General features: G+C 38.9%; 1 protein-coding gene across 1 annotated transcript in view; it reads right to left on the bottom strand.

The window, feature by feature from the left end:
- The window catches only part of LOC106059791 (hyccin-like), a 110,943-nt gene that overhangs the window by 6,928 nt on the left and 77,652 nt on the right, over positions 1-26,363 (bottom strand). The window contains exons 7-11 of the mRNA XM_013217474.2: positions 5,438-5,518; positions 4,865-4,986; positions 1,931-2,026; positions 862-969; positions 180-267 (exon numbers count right to left, since the gene is read on the bottom strand). Coding sequence (XP_013072928.2) covers positions 180-267; positions 862-969; positions 1,931-2,026; positions 4,865-4,986; positions 5,438-5,518 — 495 coding nt within the window. The remainder of the gene's footprint in view (positions 1-179; positions 268-861; positions 970-1,930; positions 2,027-4,864; positions 4,987-5,437; positions 5,519-26,363) is intronic.

Raw genomic sequence — 26,363 nt, 5'->3', positions numbered from 1 at the left:
TATCTTTTTATAGTCAAATTGTTCATTCTACAAACTTCAACAGTCTAGTTCAACTACATATAGCCAACCTGCTAGTTTGTAAAAGATCATGAATCTAGTTCAAATCTAGTCAGACAACTTGTTAACTCTACATGTTTTATGAGGAGTACAGAAAAAGATGTATTTAAAAAAGTACTTACCAGTAAAACATCCGAGTACAACTCAAAGCTTGCTCTTTGGTGGGCCACCTGGATGGCTGCCAAGGCTGTCTTCTTTTGTCCATTGAACCTGCTTACACAGAACAGGTAGGATTGGTTATTTGTTAGAAATTCTGTAAGCTTGTGTGAAAATGAATTTTTTTTTTCCTTTCAATTATTGAATGAAAAGGTTCATTAGGTGAAACATTATATTTGAACAAACTTATATCAACTCAATCCATCTGTCTGTCTGGTACACATTTTGTATACAGTTATTTCTCCCACTTCCCATTCTGCTATCAAAGTTAAAAATTTGCACAATTATTCATCGCCCCTAACAAAACATGAATCAATAAAAAAAGAAAAAAACAATTAATTAATTAATTAGTGGAAATTATTTGATGTTGTCTGATATAGAAAAAGGAAAACTACATGTTACGGTATTGAAAGATATGGCTGTGAATGTGCAGTTCTTTGTTTTATGTGAAAACATTTTTTTTTAAAGTTAGCTTGTTTAAGTTTAAAGATAGAAAGATATAATGTTTTTCCCAGGACATTCTTTATCTACTCCAACTGTGGTCCCTCCCCCTCCTATATCTTAACATTTACACACAAAACATTAGAGGCAGACAAACACATACATCAAATATATCAAGTTAGCAATCACAGAGAAGAAATAACTTACATAGCAAAATAAACTGCCACCAGCATCTCCACAATAAGGGAAGGGAATAAGGAAATCATGGGCAGTTGTTTAAACTCATTGCTTTGAGAGAATCCTGATTCATTCAGACTGGATAAACAAATAGAACATTCAGTATATATATATATGTGTGTGTAGAAATATAATATTTAGAAATAAATAGTTAAAATTTGATATTTTTTCTACTTTACATCATTTACTTGCAGCAGTTGTTGCTATACAATGTATGTATTTTCTAAATGCTAAAATCAAGTCTGGCAACAACAAATTTTTTTTTTAAAGTTGTTTTACATTTTTGGGATGTTTATTCAAACTTTAAAATAATTACATCCTGGTCCAAACCTCCCACAGGATGATGGGGAATGGCAGTGGGCAGGCTTGGAGCCCAGGACCCATGAGACCACTAAACCACAGTACAGAAAGCATACCACATAGTACAGTAAAGTTTCCCTTTCAGACCTTGTGATCTATGAGGCAGATGATGTTGAGGTCCCCTGTTTCTATGGCCAATGATTATTGATCAGGGTGTCGTGTGGCCAGCAAAATGACCAACTGCCTTTACTTTCCCCAATTAAAGTCAGGTACCCATTAGAAGTGGGTGGACTCAGGCGCGCCCTAAAAATCCTGAAATTTAAAATCCCATTCTTCAAACCCAGAACCCCAGGTTTGGAAGCCAAGGGCTTAATCACTCAACCACCTCACATGACCATGATAGTAACATTTTAAGCTTTTAATTAAAATCATACCACAAAACAAAATTTAATAAACATCTTATTAGATGATTGGTTAGATTGTGCTTCTATGTGGCTTTTGTTTATATTTCTTTATAATGTAAGGAGCTTCTAACATCTTATTATTATTTTGTTTGATACTTAATAAGGGAAATAACTTCTACATTAATGACAAATATAGTTGTAAGTGCAGTGTTCTTCCCCTTAAATAAGTTTTTTTTTAATTAAAAAGATTTTTAAAAATATTCTGCTTGTTAAGCAAACCCTTTTAAGATAAGACAATGTGAAGTACAGATGTGTTGTCTAAACTAGGGTCTCACCTGATCAGTGCTGTACACAATGCTTTCAGTGAAAGCTCATGGAATCTGTCAATGGAATTATTGTAGCAGTGCATCACAAACGTTAAAATGTTGAACCTGAAATGTCACAAGAAAATGAAACAAATTTACCTTCAGAATTTATCATTTTGCGAGTGTGTGAGTGTTGGTGCGTAGTTTTACTTAATTCCTCTTATTAGCTTACAATTTCCTCACGAGTTCAAAACCTTTTAATGATTTTCCTAGAAATTTGACAGTTTATGTAACTGGGTTGACAGCTATAATTTTTCAAAATATAATCATCTCTAAATTAAATTAAGACCAGCTTCCATTGTGTACTCCCTAATGTGACTCAAATCTTTCTTTGTATTCATTAAGGCAATGAATAAATAAAGATATGTTTATGAGCTGGACTATGGTAGAAGAACTTGCAAGCTTACTGGAAAAAAATATTTTTTTTTTTTTATTAATCAGTAGAAGATTACATTGTCAAAAACACACTAGACAAAATGGCAAGTTTCATGTTTTCACAATATTGAAGCATTACAAGAATCTGACTTTCATGATTGGAAATTATAGAACTTTATCAGCTTCATAAAGGAAGAATTGATGATTTTAAAAAACTTTTTATGTTACTTATCATCTACTGCATTTCAAACTACAAAGAAAATGAATTAAAATTTCAAAATCTATATATTTATAATTCTTTTCATGGTTCAACAGTTTGGACACCAAGCAGTAGGGCCGGTTTTAAAATTGTGGAGGCTCTGGGTCAGAATTTTTGTGAAAGCTTTAAAAAACAAACCACTTAATAATGATAATTATACTAATATCTGTAAATGCAATATTTTAGAAAAAAGAAATAGAGTGCTTGTAAATTTAATTTTTCTACTTTAAAATAAGTTTAATATGCATTTTTCATTAGACTAATGTTTATATATTTTTTAGTGTGTGAAGGGCAAAATTTTCCTAAACATGCTTAGAGAGTTTTCAAATCTGTAACAACATCAGAAGGAATGGAAAAAAGCCAAAGGACCTCAAACCAGCAGATTTGATCCGCTCAATTAAAAAAAAAAAGGAAGATGGTGCACAGCTAATGGAGAAATGGGTAGATCATTATCCAGAACTCTAGCAGATCAAATATGCTATCTTTGCCACCACTTTGTTTAACTTCACAACACTTCTAGTTATGGATGCATTAGATGAAACGCCCCTGTAAATTAACAGAGCAAAAGCCACTATGGAAAGCACCTAGAGGAGATGGAATTCCTGCAGAAGCCATTCTCACTGGAAAGCATACCTAAATGAAGCCACTTCAGGAACTGCTAAGCCTGTGTTGAGAACTTGGAAGGTTTCCACAGGACTAAAAATGCAAACCATTGTTACAATTTATAAAAACTAGGTCAAATGTTCTGAATGTAACAATGATAGATATTTCACTGCTAAGCGTTGTTGAAAAGGCTTATGAAAGAGTATTACTAAAATGGTTGAAGATCATGTCTGAATGAGTTTATCCTGAGTCACAATGTGGCTTTAGGGCAGGTAGATCTACAACAGATATGATTCTCTAATTGAGGAACCTATAGAAGAAGAGCAGAGAACAAATAAAGCCACTCTTTATAGCTTTTATCAACTTGACCAAGCTGTTGAAGATGTGGTCAGTTTCCATACAAAAGAAAATTGGTTGTCCAAATAGGCTACTGGAACATGCAGGGTTTAGTACAGTTTGACAAATCCATCTCAGGGCCTTTCTCCATACAGCATTTTGCATATTGTTTTCGGTTGTAATTGCCAGCATCTTGAAATCCAAGGAAGATGGAATGTATATCCAAAGAAGTTCCAAGGGAAACCTGGCTCGACTTTAAGCCTAAACCAAAAGACAGCATATATAGATTAGGGAATAGTAATTTGCCAATGATGCAGCAGTCACCACCATTCACAAGAATGATTACAATGGAAGATAAATCTTTTGGCATATGCATATCATCAATCTTACAAAAAGACTCACCAAGCCAGAAATTCTGGCACAAGACGTCCCAGAACTATTCGTGGCACCTGGTTGCAGGCGGCTTCAGAACGAGACAGCTGGAGGTCACTTACAAAGGCCACAGGATACACATTAGAGACCAAATGAAAACCTGCTGCTTAGGACAGAGGTAAACGTTGAAAAGAAAATCTAAATCGACTACCGGCGGACAATGGTTATGCCTGAACTAGATTTCGGCTCACAACCAGCACTTTATGTATTAGACTTCTATGTACTTGTCGATGACCACAGATGACCTTGTAACACTATTACCGAAAGTGGGATAAAGGAGTTTTAAAATCTTTCTGTTTTATTCCTAATGGAAAGGAGATGAGTTCAGATCTGACGTGTTTTAATGGTCAGAGGGAGAGGTGGTTGAAGAAGTGGGAGAGTCAGAGGGAGAGGTGGTTGAAGAAATGGGAGACAGAGGGAGAGGTGGTTGAAGAAATGGGAGAGTCAGAGGGAGAGGCAGTTGAAGAAATGGGAGAGTCAGAGGGAGAGGTGGTTGAAGAAATGGGAGAGTCAGAGGGAGAGGTGGTTGAAGAAATGGGAGACTCAGAGGGAGAGGTGGTTGAAGAAATGGGAGAGTCAGAGGGAGAGGTGGTTGAAGAGACAATGGGAGAGGAGTAGATTATTTTAAATTAATCAGAGGAAAAGCTTCATGTTTCTTTGCTAAGTCAGAAACTGTTCTGTCCAACCACATATTTGTAGTTCAGTATTTTAATTGAGGATTGAAACCCATTTCCTTACCTTTATACTTCTGAGTTAAACACTTTTTTGTTTTCCAGCTTCCCCAATCTAAAAGTTATTTTCAGTTGTGTCAGACTCCTTTCAAAAGTGGATCCCCCTCCCCCAAGAGAAATCAAAGAAAAACCAATAAGAACACTTTAGAAAGGAAAAAAAAACCAAACCTGTTCTGAGCAAGAAAGCGTTCATGTTGCTGGTATGGTCCACTCTTCCATACCGAGTGTGACTTGTTAAGTGACCTCAGAGACTGCTCTGTCAATGGCTCAGTCACCCCGGGGATCTTGGACTGGAAAGATCAATGCAAAGGCAGCTATAAGGATTTCATTGCAGTTTTAATACTTAGCTTAAGTTATCTAGATGAGAATATCTAGTTCTTGAAACAGTTAGAGCAATATAAATGTCTTCTTTGAGATTATTAGTTACAGATATTCTTAGCTTAGAAAATAAATGTATCAGAAAGAAATATAAGCATTTAAAGATTCAAAAGTTCAATATATCACATTTTCAATCCATACTAAATTACATTAAAGTGTTACAAAAGAAGATTCAAATTCAATTCTTAATTCTGTTACTTCAAAAAAAAAATCTTATATTCTCTCATTATTTGACTTTGTGTATGAAATGAGTACAATTGTTTAAACTAGATTAACCAATATTTTGTTAGATCAAAGTAATGTGGCCTCATGTTCCCTGGGGGTAAAAACAAAACACATGCAGAAATACAATGTCATGCTGACCTCATGATATAGTGAAGCTTTGTTGATGGTAGGGATTCGAAATGTTTCCACCACAGGTGTCCCATCAGGATTGACAATTTCCTGAAACAATAGAGAGAACATTGGAAATAAACAAATTTCTAAATGAATTAATATAAGCTAGTTCAATGAAAAAATATATTGAAAAAAAAAAGGTTGTGTCCATAATAACAGTGTCAGAGAATCAATATTAGTTCGTTTTTCACATAATAATAATATTAATTATAATGGAATTCACATAGTGCTGTTGACATTGATGCTGACTCAAGGTTCTTTGAGCATGTTACAGACAGCTCTCTATGGCTTCAGTCACAAAGTACATAGAAATGAAACCGACGAATGAGCATTAGCTACGGTTGGAACGATGTTACCCACACAGCAGGTCCTCTCTCTACCCACAGCTCCTCTATCCAAAGGAACCACAAATGCCATACAGTTTGGGGTAAGCGGATACAGACTGGGGTAAGCAGCAGAGCAGGCTCTGCCAGTGTATAGCACTATATGCTGCAAACTGCCTAAAGGTCCCTGGCTCATGATTTTTCCTCAGGGTTGACTCCCAAAGCCTTTCCCATGTTAAGGCATAGCTGCAATGCAAGCAGTAGAGGTTTGAATTCAGAGTTTTCCTTCTCCTAGGTGGGATGCCAGTTCTGGCTAATGGGCCCCTCCAGCTACAGACATAATAAGGCTTGTCTTCGAGTCTGAAGATTAATGAGGAATGCAGTCTTTTCATCAATAAAATTGTTTAGACAGACCTCAAAGAAAAAACACGTTTTTTTTTTGTAAACACAGCTTCAGTGGGTATTTTCGCACTCGATTCAACTATTTCTTTGTATTCAGTAAAGAGTTTAATAAATACATAGATGTTTTGTTCATTTAGCGCACTTTTTTAATGTGTATTTTAGACATGAAGAACCAGTCCACAAGCTCTTGTAAAATCTTTAGTTGGACTGTTAATTGAAGAACTTGATTTCGCCAATCTGACGGGAAAGCCTCTTGCAAATAATGACGCATTACAAGAAAGAAACAGAATGAGAAATGATAGAACACCATCAGGAACACCACCATCAGTTTTATTAAGTAGGAATCGATTTTTACAAAAATTTTTTTGGGTTCATAAGTCAATCTCCAAAGAGTGAAGAGCCAACAAACCTATGCACACATCGTGAGAAAACAAAACGCCATCAATTCTGAACGATTAGAAAATGTATGTGAAGTTTGAACTTTTCCTTTGTCAGTTGACTTTCAAATAGGTTGCCAAATAGCCTGAGTAGAACAAAGTGTCACCTGCGTATCAAAGAGTTGAAAAACGGAATAAGGTCAGTGGAATATTAGACACAAATATCTCAAGACTATTAAACGAGAGGCGGCCATTCTTAAATAAGTTGAAAAGCAACGGGGGAACAGGGGAGAGAAGACAGGGTGGGCGTGTAGACGAGAATCGATTTAAAAAAAAAAAGAAAACATATTTTAATGATCCATAAGCAGTTGTAATAGTGGGGGACACAATGTGTGTGTGTGTTTCACAAAAAGGTCTGCAGTTTTAGTGGGAATAAGATGTGTGAAGAAGGAGAAGCAGGCCGGTGGAGTGGTAAGGTAGAAAGAGGCCATTTCTGAAACTCACCAAAAGAAATCGTAATGGAATTTCGCCTGGTCGATTTTCGACCAGAGAGGCAAGCGATAATGGGAAAGGGGGGGGGGGGGTTAGCCCATTTATTGAACAGCATTTGGCGTAGTTTCTATCATCATCAATCAGTGTTAACATGATATAGTGGTCAGTGATACCTTTTTTCTCTACACTGTTAACGGTGTGCAAGTCATTAGACAGCATCACACTTCTACCACTAATTATGGGAAACACATATCACCATCTACTAAAGATATAACTCGCCAATGACTATACATCTATAAAATGCAGTTATAATGTCATAGTACAACCAAAGAAAGGAATCAACAGTAAGACGTGACTACTAAGATGGTCAAGAGTAGACTTGAATGTTGTTAGTACAATGTGCCACTACCAACAAATGATTGCATACACGGAAATAGAAACTACGACTGGCGCGCGCACGAACGCGCACACACGGTGGGGGGGGGGAGAGAGAAGGGAAATGGGGTGGGGACAGTATCAACCATCAGAAATATCACAATATCTTGTCAAGGTTGGAATTGGTTCCCAATAGCATTAAATCGTTAAACATGGCGGTACGACACGTATACAACAAAACAGTGACTCTTGACTTCAATAAATTGTCTAAGGGGTCTTAGTTTACCTACTATGGTAGTACATTTAAATTTGCAGTCAATAGGGACAGATGACGTATAGCTCGTCTGTTTCTATGGCCTACGATTAACGAGGGTGTCATGAGGCCAGCACAACAACCACCAACCGCCCTTACCTCCTCAGCGCAAGTCAGGAACCCATAGAGCTGGCTGGACTGCGAGGCAGCCTATAAATCTTAATTAAAAATCCCAGTCTTGAACCCAAGACCCCGTCGGAAGCCAAACGTTTTACCACTCTGCCCCGTAATGGTCAGTACCTACATCCATATCATTTTGACCGGACCCTGTTGTTCCTGTGTTATGGGTGAGTCGTCTCGCTTAGTCGTATGTGTGTCGTTTTCGTATCTCTTCTACAGACGCGATGTCAACTTTAAAGTGACTACACTTTCACAAAATCAATAATATTCATACTTAGATTTGTTTTATTGGTTATTTAGGAGTGAATGAGTTACGTGCATGGGCGTAGCAAAGGATATTATTTCGGGGTAGGGGGGGGGTAGGGGAGAATGTGTGTGTGTGTGTTGTGTCATTTAGTTGTGTCCGTCAGTTTCGGAGACGAAAAATTGTTAGTTGATCATGTCGGGATAGCTTGTAAATGGCGTCTAGTCATTCTTGCAATTTGGTTGAGAGCTGGTCCATTTTATTTTTAATGTATTCTACTCTCTTTTTATCTCTTGAGGGTAGGGAGGAGTTTTCAATACTTTATTCATCCTTTCATATATCTTCACTATTCATTTGTATGTCACAGCTGTTTAAGGAAACGGAGGGCTGGGGAAGGAAAGACGTCAGGGGCCTTACACCTGAGGTGCCCAGCATTTTTTTCTGCCCATACAAATTTCCGATACGCGTGTCTCGTGAAGTATCACCTTTAAATTAAAAAAAAAAAAGCTCTGTAGACTTATTATATACCGTGGGCAGAACTTTCGAAGGACCGGATAGTACCGTGCCTCGGACCGGATGTGGCCCGCAGGTGGTGGTCTGGGCATCGCTGCCTTAAACAATCTACGCCTATGGCTTAAGTTGCCAGTACAACCCGACGTTTGTCCGAACGAGCGAAGTAGATGACAGCGACAAGAGAATGGTGTAGAAAAATGTACAGAAAGACCAGAGGCGCCCCCACCCCCTCCCGTTACGCCTCAGTTCTGTGAAGGTGCTCTGAGACGAATGACAGTAATACCAAGGATTGATACAGCTGGCTAGCCACGATGGGATGGGATCAATCAATCGTGTGTTTATTAAAATAATGAACTGAGCGGACAAACAGATGAGCTCCCCACCCCGACATCTCTCTCTCTCTCTCTCTCTCTCACACTCTTTCTCTTCAAAATGAACCCCCCCTAGTGTCTCCATGGCAATCATGTCGTTCCTCCCATGTTCCATCTCTCTCTCTCTCTCTCTACTTTCCGCAGAGATAAAGCATACCGTATCTCTGGCGTTTACACGCTGCTAATTCCCTCTCCTCCCCCCTTTCTTCTTCGTCTCTGTGATGACACACACACACACACACAGAATCTCACAGAGAAATGGAAACATTAGCAAAGTATCGACCAATAGAGTAAATAACATTAGCCGCAGTTCGATCCACGACAGAAGAAGAAGAAAAAAAAAAAAAAGCTACCAGGATGGTGGTGAGGCACGACAAACCCAATCAGCCACAAGATGAATTACCAAGATAAACATAGAAGTAAAACATAATGTGGACTCTCAGTATTATTATACCATTATATAAAGATACTCTATTTTAGACTCTGTGTAAACATGCCCTTCCATTACATTCTCTGGAACATTGACAATAAGACAAAGATTGTCTTTTATTCAGATGAAATAAGTACATTTATTACAATTTATAGATGAGGGAAGGGAGATAATAGAATACATTATTTTCGTTAGATCATCGCCCATATTCTACATTAGAAGAAGCTGAAGTATCTTCATGCTATATAAGATTGTATTGGATTAGGAGTGTATGGTACAGAAACCTCTATAAGGCTCTCTGCTAAGCAAACCCGACTGTGACAGTGAGCTCAACACAACTGGTCGACTCCTCTTGATTTCAAGCAGTCCGCATGTATGTAGCGTGTATGAATAAAAGACAAGCGAGTTGCCTGCCATGCTTCTAGAGGCTTACCATCTTACATGTGGGCGATGAACTGTTACATCTAAACAAGCGAGTTGCCTGCCATGCTTCTAGAGGCTTACCATCCTACATGTGGGCGATGAACTGTTACATCTAAACAAGGGTGTTGCCTGCCATGCTTCTAGAGGCTTACCATCTTACATGTGGGCGATGAACTGTTACATCTAAACAAGCGTGTTGCCTGCCATGCTTCTAGAGGCTTACCATCTTACATGTGGGCGATGAACTGTTACATCTAAACAAGCGTGTTGCCTGCCATGCTTCTAGAGGCTTACCATCCTACATGTGGGCGATAAACTGTTACATCTAAACAAGCGTGTTGCCTGCCATGCTTCTAGAGGCTTACCATCCTACATGTGGGCGATGAACTGTTACATCTAATCCCCTTTTTCTTTTATTAACAAAACTATGTTAGATGTCAATCGATTTGAAATATACGTTTTTGAAAGATAGGCCTAATTGTGTTTAACAAGTTAATTAGGATATTAGTGAACTAGCGGTTTTTGTTTCCTTTATTGCGAGCTCACTATAAGTAGTGTAAGCTTTTATACTATTGGTATGGAAAAGATACGCATTTATTTTTTAATAAAGTAACCATGGTTACAATTTATTTTGTTTTACACTTTCGCTCTATTCTGAACATATTAAAAATATCACGCGTGCGCAGCAATGACGTGACATTGTTATTTTCCTAGGACATGGATATTGCAGACTTATGATATATGATATTTATGACATTTGATATTTTTTAATTTTTGGCACAAAGGCACAAGTTAGGCCTTGTCGTGCTCCTTTTCTTATATGTCAGGCGACGTGCATTCATCAAGAGAGGCACTGTGGTTGAGTGGTAAAAAGCTTCACATCAGAATCAAGGGATATCGGATTTGAGCCTTTTGGAAACTGGGATTTTTAAATGTCTGTTGTTTGTTTTTTAAGGATGCCCCTGAGTCCAGCCGGTTGGTCGTTGTGCTGGTCACAAAACACCCTCGCTAAACGTCGGCCATAAAGGCAGATGATATTACATCTTCTAGCCCAAGATAGCTAAGTCTGAAATGGACACTTTACAGAGCCTACTTTTCAACACGGTTTAGAACAAGTAATCTAACATGAAAGTAGATCTATAACATAAACAACACTTTTTTTTAAAGCAAAGAGAAAAAAAAAAAAAAGGAAAGTTTTAAAAAGCCCCATGACATGGTCACGTGGTCTGAAGATTTGCGTATTGCTGACATCCCTTGATACTCACACGAATTCAAATTAATGCTTAATGCAACGGCCACATTTCAAGTGACTTAAGTTAGCATAAATATGCCAACTGTTGAAAATGGTGAGATTAAAATGTGATAGACTGAAATCTGAAGTAATATTAGTTGCAAGCATTATATACAAGGTTTGTAATCTAGACCAATGGAGAAATGTCACTTGATAGAATTTAGAACCCATTCCATGTTTAGAATACAATTTTTAAAAAATCATAAAATTCTATTTTGTCGTTATCTTTTGGAGTGATAGCTATGATAATTTAATAATCAATACACACACACGCACGCAATTTAAATGTTTTGATTAGAGATAAAAGTGTTGATAAAAAAAAAAACAACAGTTGGCAGCACTTGCTCCAGAAATTAAAACGAGGCCATCACCGAACAGAAAGAATATGGATCGGGATGAAAAATAATGTGCTGTCCTGCTGTGAACTTTGACCCAGGAAACACAAGCGCCCATCATGAGAGAGAAGGGAAGAAAAAAAAAAACAGGCCACCATGAGAATATGATCAATGACTTCAAAGATGATATGGGGGACTATTCGCTTGGCGGAAAGACAAGATAGTTCCTTCACTGGGGTTGTCTCTTGAATAGTTCTTGGTTTTAAGCAGGTTTTCATCTTTTTGTTTTGGGAGTTAGTCCGGCTTGTCGTGTAGTGATGAACTAAAACATACCATCAAATCAGTGGTACAACTGCTGATAGCATCATAGCCACTATCTAAGCAATCGACCACTGACTGACCGTATGTCCTTAATACTGTGAAGTTGACCACATATCCGATATACAGTAAAGGTGACCACATGCCGTTATACTGTAAAGCTGACCACATGTCCGGGTTACTGTAAAGCTGACATGTCCTTTATACCGTACGTAAAGTTGACCATATGTCCTATATGCTGCAAAACTAAACAGACATCCATTTTTTTTATTGTAACGATAACTATATCTCCGATTATACAGTAAAGGTGACAATATGTCCATTATATTGTTAAGCTGACCATATGTATGTTATACTGCAAAGCTGACCATATGTCTGGTATACTGCAAAGCTGACTATATGTCCATTAGACTGTAAAACTGATCATATGACCTTTATACTGTATAGCTGTCCACATATCTGTTAAACTGTAACGCTGAATTATGTCTGTGATACTGTAAAGCTGACCTATGTCTGTGATACTGTAAAGCTAACCACATATTGATAATACTGTAAAGCTGGCCACTTGTCTGTTAAACTTTAAAGCTGGCCACTTGTCTGTTAAACTTTAAAGCTGACCACATCTCCCTTATACTAAAAAGCTGACCGTTTGTCTATTATAATGTAAAGCTGACCAATAGTCTAAAAATGGACAAACCGAACACGCTCAAAATAATACTGTAGGCTGGAAAGATTCAAGAATCATCTTAAGTGATGATATGTTCTTTAAAGTATGAGGTCCATTTAAAAGGTCACAAGTCCGATAGACTAAAGCTCATGGTGTCACTGTTTTGTATACACCTGTGTCTTTTATTCAGAGAGTGGATGACGAGCCATTCCCGTGAGAGACACAGTAGTCATTGTTTTAGAAGATCGACAACTTATCTATTCTCAAGAAGATTGGCCACTCTTTCATTGCTGAGAAGAATGATCGATTATTGGTAAGACTGACCACTTATCCACGACTAAAAGACTAATATTTAGAAGACTGACCAATCAATGGCTGAGACAACCAGAAACCTTTCAATAACTTAAACAAATTATCAACTATAGATTACTGACGAGACTGACCACGTATCCATTACCGAGAGGACTGACTAATCCATTACGGAGAGGACTGTCCACTTATCCACTACTGAAAGGACTGACCAATTATCCATTACCGAGAGGACTGTCCACTTATCCACTACTGAAAGGACTGACCAATTATCCATTACTGAGAGGAATGTCCACGTATCCACTACTGAAAGGACTGACCAATTATCCATTACTGAGAGGACTGTCCACTTATCCACTACTGAGAGGACTGTCCACTTATAATATCCCTTGCTGAGAGGACTGTCCACTTATAATATTCCTTACTGAGGGGACTGTCCACTTATAATATCCCTTACATAGAGGACTGACCACTTATAATATCCCTTACTGAAAAGGCTGACCACTTATAATATTCCTTACTGAGAGGACTGGCCACTTATATTATCCCTTACATAGAGGACTGGCCACTTATACTATCCCTTACATAGAGGACTGAGGAAATTATCCATTACTGAGAGGACTCTCCACATATCCACTACTGAAAGGACTGACCAATTATCCATTAGTGAGAGAACTGTCCACTTATAATATCCCTTGCTGAGAGGACTGACCACTTATAATATCCCTTACATAGAGGACTGGCCACTGATAATATCCCTTACATAGAGGACTGACCACTTATAATATCCCTTACATAGAGGACTGGCCACTGATAATATCCTTACATAGAGGACTGGCCACAGATAATATCCCTTACATAGAGGACTGGCCACTTATAATATTCCTTACTGAGAGGACTGGCCACTGATAATATCCCTTACATAGAGGACTGACCACTTATAATATTCCTTACTGAGAGGACTGGCCACTGATAATATCCCTTACATAGAGGACTGGCCACTGATAATATCCCTTACATAGAGGACTGGCCACTTATATTATCCCTTACATAGAGGACTGGTCACTTATAATATCCCTTACATAGATGACTGACCACTTATAATATCACTTACTGAGAGGACTGACCACTTATCCCTTACTGAAAAATAATCTATGTTCACAAATTGTAATGCACAAATTGTAAGACAAATTTCCTTACGGATAATAAAGATTATTATTATTATGTTAGAAATGAACAAGTAGTCATTCTCTGGCACTGCCAGGGTCGAGTTTCGCTAAAGAGAAACAAAATTCATCGTAGTCCCTTTAACAGTTTCCACTGAGGAATTTTCTGGTGATGTGGCAGGTCTGCAGCAGTACCGCCCTCTGACAGGCAACGAAGATATTCCTAGGAATGTTAAGGGCCTTGAAGGTGTCTGTGAGGTCAGTTGTTATTATCCCCTCGGTTGATATAACAATGGGGTATATTGTTATTTTGGACAATTTCCATAGACGCTTAATCTCCAAGCCTAGGTTCCCATATTTTCTTTGTTTTTCTATCTCAGTTTTTCTCAAATTATGAGACAGTGGTACGGCGATATCGATAATGGTAGCGGTTTTTTCTTTTTTATCAATGAACAGCAGATCCGGGCGATTGAAATCTACCGTTTTGTCGGTCAGAATAGGCCTGTCCCAGTACAGCAGATGTTCAGTAGACTCGAGAACCTCTTGCGGAGAGTATTTATAATAAGGGGGAGTGTCCTTACCGATCAATTTGTACGTCAAAGCCAGGTGTTGGTGTATTAACTTTGCAACTTGGTTATGGCGACCTAGGTAGGCTGATTCTGATAGGGCTGGACATCCTGCCATAATGTGTTCAATCGACTCGCCCACATTTCCACATTTTCGGCATTTGTCGACAACATTGAGTTTCAGGATATGCTTCTCGTAATTTTTTGTCCTGATTACTCTGTCCTGTATTGCTGTAACAAAGCCTTCTGTTTCAGGGTAGAGATGACCTGCTTTGAGCCATGTTAAGGAAGCAGCCTTGTCGATGTTGTCCCCATGTAATGAAGCCGGAAATTTTCCGTGGAGTGTTTTTTCTTCCCATTGGCGAATCTCATGCCCTGCGTCGTCCAAACCGATATTGACATCAGCATTGTGTAGGTTATTATTATTATTATTATATTATTATTATTAAACTATGAATAGGACTGATGAAGTGTATCTAATAGAAACTATTTTATATTAATAAAACAAACAATTACAGAGTGGCTGAAGAGCTAGTCTTGACTAAACACATGGACACAAGTCACAGAAACATTCTCACTTGACCATTTGGTAGGAGAAGAAATAAAATAAAGTGACCATTAGAAATGAAAACTTTTTTTTAACTGAATAACCAATGAGTAACTAACTTACCTTTAAGAAGTCAAAATTGACTGTCGAAAGGTTACTTACAACTGACAGACATTACAGGTTGACCAACAAGTGGACACATACTTACGGAAAAGGTGAAGTAGACATTGAATGGAAAGGCGTACCAAGAGACGTATACCTGAATCACCGCTCGTAATAAGCTCATGGCTGATTGAACGAAAAATGACAAGTGATTGAGCTAGTGATATTTACACCCCTTTTAGCAGACACCTGGACTAAGAACTCCCAAAAGAGTATGGCTAAGCATTTCACGATATTAGGATTATTACACAAGGCCAAGCAGCCCAGAGCATCGTCACAACTGGCACCCTTTGTACATGTTCACTATTGAAGCAAAACAAAAATTAAACATTTGTCTTTTTATAGACGCCATTTTTTATGGTTTAAAAAAATGAGTCTAACTCAACCTTTCCTACATACGTCTTTCTGGTAGCTAATAAGTCCACTGAGCAGATGTCTGTTATACGGGGTCGTCTCCTCATGAGCTAATTATATGAGAACATAGTCATTTAGCCAGAGCAAAAGTTAATCTTCAACGCCTTTGAAACATTGAACATCTAGTGGATTTCTTCTTCCTCGTTCTCATTTTACATGTCGGACGGTTCAGATCAGCTATCCTATATCTGAGATAACTGCGCAGTGGTTTCCAAATCAGCTAGCTCTCCGCATATTTTTTCTTTTATAGGAGGGTTTTGGGGCCAGAGTATTGTTCAGGTCTCTTGATGTAGTGTGTAGCTTTTGAAGGGCATGGTCAGCATTCTCTGGTGATGCTCCACAAGGGCAGGTTTCGCTAGTCCCGACATTGAGCTTCCGGAACTTATGTTGTCTCATTCTGTTGTTTCCGGTTCTGAGTCGAAACATTATGCGTTGGTCCTGTCCATATAGCTTGTAATAGGCGTTTGTAGTGGATGAATGTAAAGGTTTATTTATCGCTAGACTGTGAGTTATATGAATAGTGTGTCATCCACAACATGTAAAAGCTGGGGGAAAAACACAACAAATAAACACAAATACATAGAATCATTAACACTTTGAGAAGCGTATGCACTGAAAGCTATAGAAACACTGACCTATATTAAGCCGTGTGATTCTTCTCAATCTATGCTATTTCATCACCGGTGAAAATGCTGCCATAGCTATACAAAATAATATATAGGTCAGTAGTGGCAATTCTTTATCACGCACATTCTAAAACGTTGTATTTATTATTTATGCTCAATTATGTTTTTAAATAGAACACAACACAAACATTTTGAAAATTAAAAAAAAAATTAAAATAAAACCTGGGACCAGCACGCGCAGGAACTCGCGAGGCGACGTCTAATATAGTTGTGCTCGGCGAGCGACCGAAATCCTGGTCGAGTTCCATCTCCTCCGTATCGATCTGAAGCACTCTGTCTCCTCGTCCGCCGCCACACCCTTCTCTTCTCCCACTTCAGCCTACATCAGGAATCAGAGAACGCGCGTGTGTCCGTGCCAGGCTGGCACAATTACAGCCAGGGGCAGCCCTTTGACCTACAAACTGGACCCAGTAACACCGAGCACAGTGTAAGGGGGCGTCCACGTAGGACGTCAAGAAGAAGGGATGACGAAGGGAAAACACATACAGAGTATAATCGAAGTGGGCGTGATGCGTGGACAGCCCTTGAAACTATTTACGCTAAAATATTTCATTGAAAGTATCTTGATGTGATGGTAGGAAACGTTAAAAATAAAACAAGCAAAATATACAAAAAAAATCTTAAACAAAAACAAAACAAGGCTTATATAAACGGGAAACGAAAGCACCATTACTGCCATCTCTACCCATACAGCAAGATATATCTCCCTTTTTGTCTATATATAAAACACAATTGATTAATTACCACTAATTAATTGACTAATTGGGCCATTTTTTTGTTTCATACATATTTCGTTGGTACAACAAATAATTGTGCAAAGTGTCAACTTGATCCGAGAATGGGTGTGGGATCGTCAATTATAAATACTCTCTCTATCACACTTAAACTTCTTCAGTCAAAACTAGTGTTTCGATCAACTGGAAGCAGCTTATCAAGGGAAGACATAATAATTAACAAGTTAAATAATCATTTCATTTCTTGTCTTAATTTATTCTGATGAAGACATTGGCACTATCACCCCCAACCCTTTTGTTTAAAAATCCGGGAGAATATTCTTTATGTATAGTGTATTTTTCTAGACATTTGTTCCACACATTTAACAATTAACCTTTGTATATTTATTTATTCCTTTTTGTTTGTTTCACTCCCACCATTTTGGTTTCCATGGGAAACAATTATTAACAGAAAAAAAGAAAAAATGAATGGAGCGGAGAGAAAGAAACAAAGGGATGTGAGTCGGGGGAGGGGCGAGATCCCACGGCCCACTAGGCTCCATTCAGGTGTGACCAGGGGCCCACGACGTGTTCTCACGGAAGCAGACAACAATAGGCGGAGGAAATCCTTTAAAACACTCTCTCTCACACACACACGAAATAATTATTTCCTCTGACGGTTTGTCTTCATTGCGACAGCCAATGTGTGTGTGATGGTGTGTGTGTGTGAAGATGTGTGTGGGATGTGTGTGTGGAAGTGGAGACAAAATACACACCAATATTTAAAACGAAATGATAGAGCTACGAGAGAGAGAGAGAGAGAGAGAGAAACAGTCGTGAGCATGTCATGCATTATAAATCCCCTAAGCCTGCCGCTATAAACAAAGGTTCATGCGTCGGTGAGACATCCCATCATATCAATAATTAATGCCTCTGGCAAACACTGAGCTCCGAGAGTATGGATTTGGGTTAGGGCTGATCTGCTGCTTAATTTACTGTCAATCGTCATAGTTCAGAAGCATAAGTATAAAGTTTTGTTTTGTCTTTCGTTCCTAACTGTGAAGATTGTCGTGTATACAAGTACAATATTTGTTTAATTTCAGAGCACCTCTCATTGAGAATGACTTGACACAGTATATTCTATCCAGCGAACGCGCATTAAACGTTTTTTATTAGTGGCCACAATGTCATGTGTGTTATATCCTCGCCGTATGCCGCCGCTGGACTGGTCAGTTTTAGGGCGTGGCATGCTGCTAGAGAGGTGTGCAGTAGCGGGCTCTTTGTCAAAGGTGTGCTCTTCTTCGGGTGTCCAAGCGGCGCCTTCGACACGGAGGTTACAATCCAAGTGACCTTTGTCTCATTCAATCCACTCTGGATCACGAGGGTGTGGGAAGGGAGATGTACGAAAGGACGGACACACCAAACATAAATGGACTCACCGTTGGAGAAGTTTTTTTTTTTTTCTTAATCTTAATACATAATGAAGGGAAACACAAGAAACAATGTGCTTTTATTTGTCTAGTTCATATGCCAGCTTTAGCAGTCTAGTACAAACTTAGCCTAACAAAGATTATGTTATAACCATCGCAAGAACGACGAAATCTTTATTTGCATAATGAAAGAAAAAGAATCTAGATGACAGAAGAAAGAACAAAGGGACAGAGATGTCAGAAAGATGAGACAGAGTCATGGCAATGAAGCTTGTCCTATTGTAACGATGGTCATCGACTTATCCCTGGGAAATGGGAAAAACTGTGATATGAGAATGTTACTTTTTTTTTAAGAAACTTCCATCCAGCCCACCCTGTACTTATAAAAACGTAACATTCGCTGTGGAAATAAGCAATTGCTCCTAGTTCTGGGCCCCCAAAAGTACATCCTTGTAAAGCTATAGTCAGTCACAACAGTAACTTATAGTGCATACTGCTTTGGGAAAATAAACATACCGTAACGTATAACATTTTTTAAAAGTAACTTTTCAAAGGTTCAATATCTGCAAATATTTATAACTTGATCAATTGGAGTATCAAATCATCAACTCCATCTAATTTCTATCAGACCCCCCCCCCAACGGTTGTAAGACATTAAGTCTTTTATTACATCATTCACCTCTTGAAATGATGGTCAAACCCCAAATTAGAACATAGATCTTTGAAGCCCTTTCATTTAAGTGACATTAGTGTGTGGGGGGGGACAGTAAACCAGCCATGGAAATGGTTTCAGACACATCAATCTCACAAGGCAGTGTCCAAGATTTAAAAAAACGTGAACATTTCAAACCAACCTGTGTTTTGTGCTCGGTCCGACCGTATCAACAAATGGCGGTTCCATTCTTGAAGGCGTCGTTGAAAGTCGGCAAGGCTTGATGAGCAACTGTCGATCCAGTCGTGAGATGAACCAGTGTATAGAAATGTTATCTTAACAATCATCTTATACATCTAGCGATGAGAAGACACTCGTAGTTACAGTTCCATATTGCCGAACAAAGGCCAGATTACAAGTCAAAATATCAATCACTAACAGAAATAAAGTTCCATTATATGAAGCTGCATAAGTCAAGTCCAACTTGAAGATGAAGATAATGCTGATGGATTACACCAAGAGTATTTCAACGATACCAGAACACAAAGTGAATATTTCATGTTCCATTGGATATTGTTTCTGAAATTCTCTATCAAACATTTTAACGTTAATTTATGAAATCCACTTTCTTGGATACAAATGATTTGAAGACTTCATATGACTATCATTCAAGTGTAGTCTCGAAGCCACCCTGCATCGCTTAAGCTCTGTTAGTGTCACTCGAAGGTTTCCAGATAACAGAACTGTCTTCGCCCACGTATCAGAAATATATCACCACACACAAAAAAAAAAAAACCCTTGAAGTTAAATAGGTCGAAGTCGTCTTGAAGAACAGACCACACCCCGGCTCAGAAATCCTACTCTTGGGAAGGTGGGCGGGGAGAGGGGGGAAACGCAAGTCCCCAGTCTCCTTGCGCAGCCGTGCGACCAATGAAGAGAAAGCTGAGAAGCCAAGAGGCGACTAGATCCTAGGACTACACACACAATGCTGCGCGGAATCCCTGCACCAACAATGGTATGGAAAAAAAAAGTGATTTGTATGTGACAGATTGTGTAGTTCTAGTTATCTCCGGCTACCCGCCCCACTCCGAAGCAGGGTGTCGTGCTGCACGTCTGGCGGCCAGGGTGCTCGGAGGAAGGGAGATGGAGCCTGGTCCCCAGTTTTTATAGCTTCTCCACGACGCATGGTGCCAGCAGAGTGAGAGAAAGAGAGAGGGGGGAAATAGTGGCGGGGGAGAGAGGCAGGAGTCGCCGGCATGTCGAGAGTGAGGGAGAGCTAAAGACGGGTGAGCCGAAGAGGAAAACAAGTGAGTGAGGAGAGAAAGAGAGAGGTGGGTGGATGATGCAAGAAAACTTGACAAGAGTGCCAACAGACAAAAAACCACCTATTGTCACACAGGGGGGAGGGGCGGGACGAGAAGTGAGTATTATAAAAAAAAAACGTGTCTAGCCACGTGACCGAGATTGGGCCTTTTAGATCAAGGCACAGTAACAAGCCAGATCTACGAAGAGCGAGGCCAGAAAACACGTCACCGAGATTGGGCCTTTCAGATCAAGGCACAGTAACAAGCCAGATCTACGAAGAGAGAGGCCAGAAAACACGTCACCGAGATTGGGCCTTTCAGATCAAGGCACAGTAACAAGCCAGATCTACGAAGAGCGAGGCCAGAAAACACGTCACTGACAAGAAGGAAGCTGGCACAATCCACATTTCTAAACATCGCTTGAAGCAGGCCTAGTCAATAACAAGTAGATTATTTCATAAACTGGACAAGTGGAGGCATTCTTGGTCAACTTTACCACTTGATGATCAGAACAGTTGCTTCTGAATATTTTTAATGACTTAACTGTAGGAAGAAGTAACTAATTCGAGAAATTCCATGATTCTAATTACTTTAAAAAAAAATTATCCTGCTTGGGTTTCTCCTCATTGTGCACACGTCACTTGTGAATGTGCACTCTAACATCTGACTGAGATAGAAGAAGAGATTCCTCACCCACCACCTAAGATAGCAGACGAGACTTAAAAAAAACTCCCCCCCCCCCGATTCTCCTTATAATATCTTATCATGCGATTATATTTATAATACAATAATTATTTAATGGCTTTGGACACCAAACCTTTTAACAAATTATTTTTGGTAATTTTGTTTTCCTTAAGGGTTGAAACTGCTAAATATTCCATATATAGAGGATACTTATTTCTCTTGACAGTCCGCATCTCTGGTAATTCTATTAGAGTTCTTGAATCTCACCGTGTCAACTGGTAGAGAGTTGTTGTCTTGGCGTTGGAGGGGGGAAACATCGCAGAAAAGTCTTAATGATATAAATTGTATTTTTTAAAAATTAGCTTTTATATAGCGATACTTCATGCTTCTAGCATACTCAGAGCGCTATGGTCCAATCTCACTAGTGGACCAGTTGGGGTGGGGGGGTATCTGGGAGAAGGTTTTCCGTGCTGCCTTTAGGCGCTCAGCAATCGCAACTCAGCCCGAGTCGGGCGTCGAACCTCGAGCCTCCTGCATAGGTAGCCAAGCCAAGCCAAGTTCAAGCGTACTTGGCCTCTCGACTCGTCAACTTAACTATGCTTGGGTTCAATTTTTAAGTTGGATGGCCCCTGAAGCGATTAGAACACTGGCCATAATCACGTAGCTAGACGACAACAGGATGACATTGCTTTGACACATCTTCCTGGCTAACCCATGAGATTGACTTCTTCTTCTTATATAATACAGACGTTACTCCAAAGAAGAAGATGATTACGTCCAACGCGTCATGCATTTAGTCATGCATATTAACCAATGACTTAAATTCTGCCAAGTCACTGGTTTTCCTGGCTAGCTCAGGCAACCCATTCCATGCTCTAATAGCACTAGGGTAGAAGGAGTATTTGTACAAATTTGTCCTAGCATATGGGACGAGGAATGTGCCTTTATCTTTGTGTCTTTCAGAGTATTTTATTAAATTTTGTTTTTGTATTTGAAGATTATGGTCCAGTGTTTTATGTATAAATGCTACTTTACTTTTGAGTCTTCTGTCCTGAAGGCTTTCTAAATTTAGTGATTTTACTAATGGTGTTACTCTAGTCAAATGTGAATATTCGTTTGTTATGAATCTCACTGCTCTATTTGTGTTTGTTCCAGTTTCTTAATGTTTTCTTGAGTTGAGGGGTCCCATACGGAGGATGCATATTCTATTATTGGCCTAACCAAGGTTAAATAACATTTTAGTTTTATGTTCTTATTTGATTTATAGAAATTTCTTTTAATAAACCCTAATGCTTTGTTGGATTTTTTTATAGTTTCATCAATATGTGGATTCCATGACAGTTTTTCATTTATTATAACACCTAGGTATTTGGCGTTTTTAGTCTGTGTTAATGGTTTGCCATGAATAAGATAAGTGGAATTAATTTGTTTTAGTTTTTTTGTTACTCTTAATAACTGACATTTTTCTGGGTGGAAAGACATGCTCCAATTTGATTCCCATTTCTGTAATTCATCTAATTCTCTTTGTAAAATATCTGTGTCTTGTATTGTTTTTATTGTTCTATATATTATGCAATCGTCTGCAAATAATCTGACTTTTGTTCCTGAACTAATGCAATTAGGTAAATCATTTATGTAAATTAAAAATAGTAGTGGACCCAAGACTGTTCCTTGAGGTACACTTGAGTTTACTGTTATCGGTGTTGATTTAGAGCCATTTTAGAGATTTAGATTTAGAGACTTTGACTGCCTTGACACATTTTCCTGGCTAATACCTGAAATTGACTTTGAACCATGGTCGACTGACATACATTATACAATATTTCAAACAATGGACCTCATTCATTAATCGTAAACAAACAACATTTAGCCACGTGATTCTCTATATCTTCTATACAAATTATGTAATCCATAAAGGATGTCACGTGATACGTATTTTTCATTGTTTTATCCATATTATGACGTGGCTAAATGTGTTTGTTTACGATTGGTGAATGAGGTCCATTACGTGTTGTATAAATCTAGAGTGTGTTGCATAGTTTTGGGGACTCGACAGAGAGATTGACTTTGAAATTAATCCAAGTTCAATGACTTTGTTAATCTAGCTCATCCTAGGATGTGTGGATAGATTAAGACTGTCACGTGTTTCCGACAGGAAGTGGACAACCAAATGAACTACCATTTTGGATGTACCAGTATTCTGGAGGTCTTCCTTCTCTGTGATGGGCAGGAGAGACATATCTCGTTCTGTCAACGTGCCTATACGCTATATGGGAGCATTTAGTTTATTTAACTCATGAACTGCGGAGGGTATGTATCAGTGAACTATGCTCATGACCTATATACAATTTCTCGATATTGTTGACTAGTTGACCGTGTTACACAGTATGCAGTAAGAGACGTTAACTACGGTGAACATATTTGTCTTGTGTGTTATTATTGTAACTGAAATAGAAATGGAAAAAAAAACAACAAGACATATCACATAAGACAACAAGATAATGTGACGAAGACATCTAGGGCGTAGTCTTCCTGATTCCTGACTGAATGGTTTACAATATCTGTCTTACAGAAGACAAAAGTTTTTGAATCAATTTTGACGACGTTAAAGTTGAACCGAAACAGAGTGTTCTCGAGTTTAACTCTCCAAAGACGAGTTTCTAAAAAAAAATTTTAAAAATCTTGGACTAAACAAAAGAGTCAATGTTCTAGAGCATCAGCCATTCATCGACAACCTAGGGTAAAGGTTTATGAAGAGCATCCCCCAGTCATTGACAATCTAGTGCTGACGCTTGCGAAGTGCATCAATCAGTCATTGACAATCTAGTGCTGAGGCTTGCGAAGTGCATCACTCAGTCATTGACAATTTAGTGCTGAGACATGTGAAGTGTCTTGCGAAGTGTATTAATCAGTCATTGACAATTTAGTGCTGAGGCTTGCGAAGTGCATCAATCAGTCATTGACAATCTAGTGCTGAGACATGCAAAGTGTATCAATCAGTCATTGATAATCTAGTGCTAAGACTTGCGAAGTGTATAAATCAGTCATTGACTATCTAGTGCTGAAACTTGCAAAGTACATCAATCAGTCATTGACAATCTAGTGCTGAGACATGCAAAGTGTATCAATCAGTCATTGATAATCTAGTGCTAAGACTTGCGAAGTGTATAAATCAGTCATTGACTATCTAGTGCTGAAACTTGCAAAGTACATCAATCAGTCATTGACAATCTAGTGCTGAGACATGCAAAGTGTATCAATCAGTCATTGATAATCTAGTGCTGAGACATGCGAAGTGTTTCAATCAGTCATTGACTATCTAGTGCTGAAACTTGCAAAGTACATCAATCAGTCATTGACAATCTAGTGCTGAGACTTGCGAAGTGCATAAATCAGTTATTTACAATCTAGTGCAGAGGCTTGTGAAGTGCATCAATCAGTCATTGACAATCTAGTGCTGATACATGCGAAGTGTTTCAATCAGTCATTGACAATCTAGTGCTGAGACATGCGAAGTGTTTCAATCAGTCATTGACAATCTAGTGCTGAGACATGCGAAGTGTTTCAATCAGTCATTGACAATCTAGTGCTGAGACATGCGAAGTGTTTCAATCAGTCATTGACAATCTAGTGCTGAGACATGCGAAGTGTTTCAATTAGTCATTGACAATCTAGTGCTGAGACATGCGAAGTGTTTCAATCAGTCATTGACAATCTAAAGAAAAATGTCTTTCAACTGTCCCCCTTTCGTTGTCAAACTAGCTGTTTTAACCCCCCTTGAAGAGGCATCAATGATCTTGAATTCAAATGTAGTTGTCAGTAGAAGCAATATGTAAGGACAATTAGAAAAAAAAAGAAATTATTTGATTTTGTAAGTCTTTGAAGGTAATGGCGGATTTCAATGTTAAATATATATATGTATATAGTGACTTTGGTAAACCAGATTTAAGTACATTAAGACTATGAAAGAGTGGTTCCCACTAAACCTGCTCTAGTCAGACTTTCTCTCTTTATAAAGGAAAGACTCCAGTGAAAGAATAAGAGATTTCGTCTCCAGTGGTTCATATTTTAAAAATTTCGGTATTTTTTTGGGGGGTTTAGGTCAAATGAATAGTATTTAGAAAAAAAAAAATGCGTTATGACCTACATTGTTACTTATGCATTGGCAATTTGATGTCTACGAGAGGGGCAGCAGGTTGCAAAGGGCGGCTTTTTGCCAATTTGTTATGTGTTAGAAAAAAAAAAGATAAACGAAATAGTGAATGCTACCGGTTCGACGCAGATATCATCACTCATGTGCTCAACAACAGAGCCGGCAATTCTTCTCCTAACCAGGGCTCTACAACCCTGAAGTCTACTAGCCAGGGATCTCCTAACCAGGGCTCTACAAGCCTGGACACTACAGCCAGGGATCTCCTAACCAGGGCTCTACAAGCCTGAAGTCTACTAGCCAGGGATCTACTAGCCAGGGATCTCCTAACCAGGGCTCCACAAGCCTGAAGTCTACTAGCCAGGGATCTCCTAACCAGGGCTCTACAAGCCTAGACTCTACTAGCCAGGGATCTCCTAACCAGGGCTCTACAAGCCTGGACTCTACAGCCAGGAATTTCCTAACCAGGGCTCTACAAGCCTGGACTCTACTAGCCAGGGATCTCCTAACCAGGGCTTTACAAGCCTGAAGTTTACTAGCCAGGGCTCTCCTAACCAGGGCTCTACAAGCCTGAAGTCTACTAGCCAGGGATCTCCTAACCAGGGCTCTACAAGTCTGAAGTCTACTAGCCAGGAATCTCCTAACCAGGGCTCTACAAGCCTGAAGTCTACTAGCCAGGGATCTCCTAACCAGGGCTCTACAAGCCTGAAGTCTACTAGCCAGGAATCTCTTAACCAGGGTTCTACAAGCCTGAAGTTTACTATCCAGGGATCTCCTAACCAGGGTTTTACTAGGCTGAAGTCTACTAACAAGAGTACTCCTAACCAGGGCTCAAATAGCTTGGAGTCTACTAGCCAGGGCTCAACTAGCGTGGGTTCGCTCCTGAAATGTTATATTACCATTACTAGACATTTTTCATAGAAATTGCAAACAATGACTTTGTAGTATTATCTGCGCGGACTCTAAAATGTAATTAAGTATTCCATGTACCCCATGTAAAGGCTATCTGCTGAAGTGGCCGACGGCTAACGATGGTATAAATGTGGCCAATTACCTCGACCAACCGCTTCTACTTCCTAAAACATCCTAAACAATCTCGAAATTCAAAATCCTACT

Source organism: Biomphalaria glabrata, chromosome 16 (assembly GCF_947242115.1).
Source record: "Biomphalaria glabrata chromosome 16, xgBioGlab47.1, whole genome shotgun sequence".
NCBI lineage: Eukaryota > Metazoa > Mollusca > Gastropoda > Planorbidae > Biomphalaria > Biomphalaria glabrata.
This window is presented reverse-complemented; position numbering and strand designations above follow the sequence as displayed.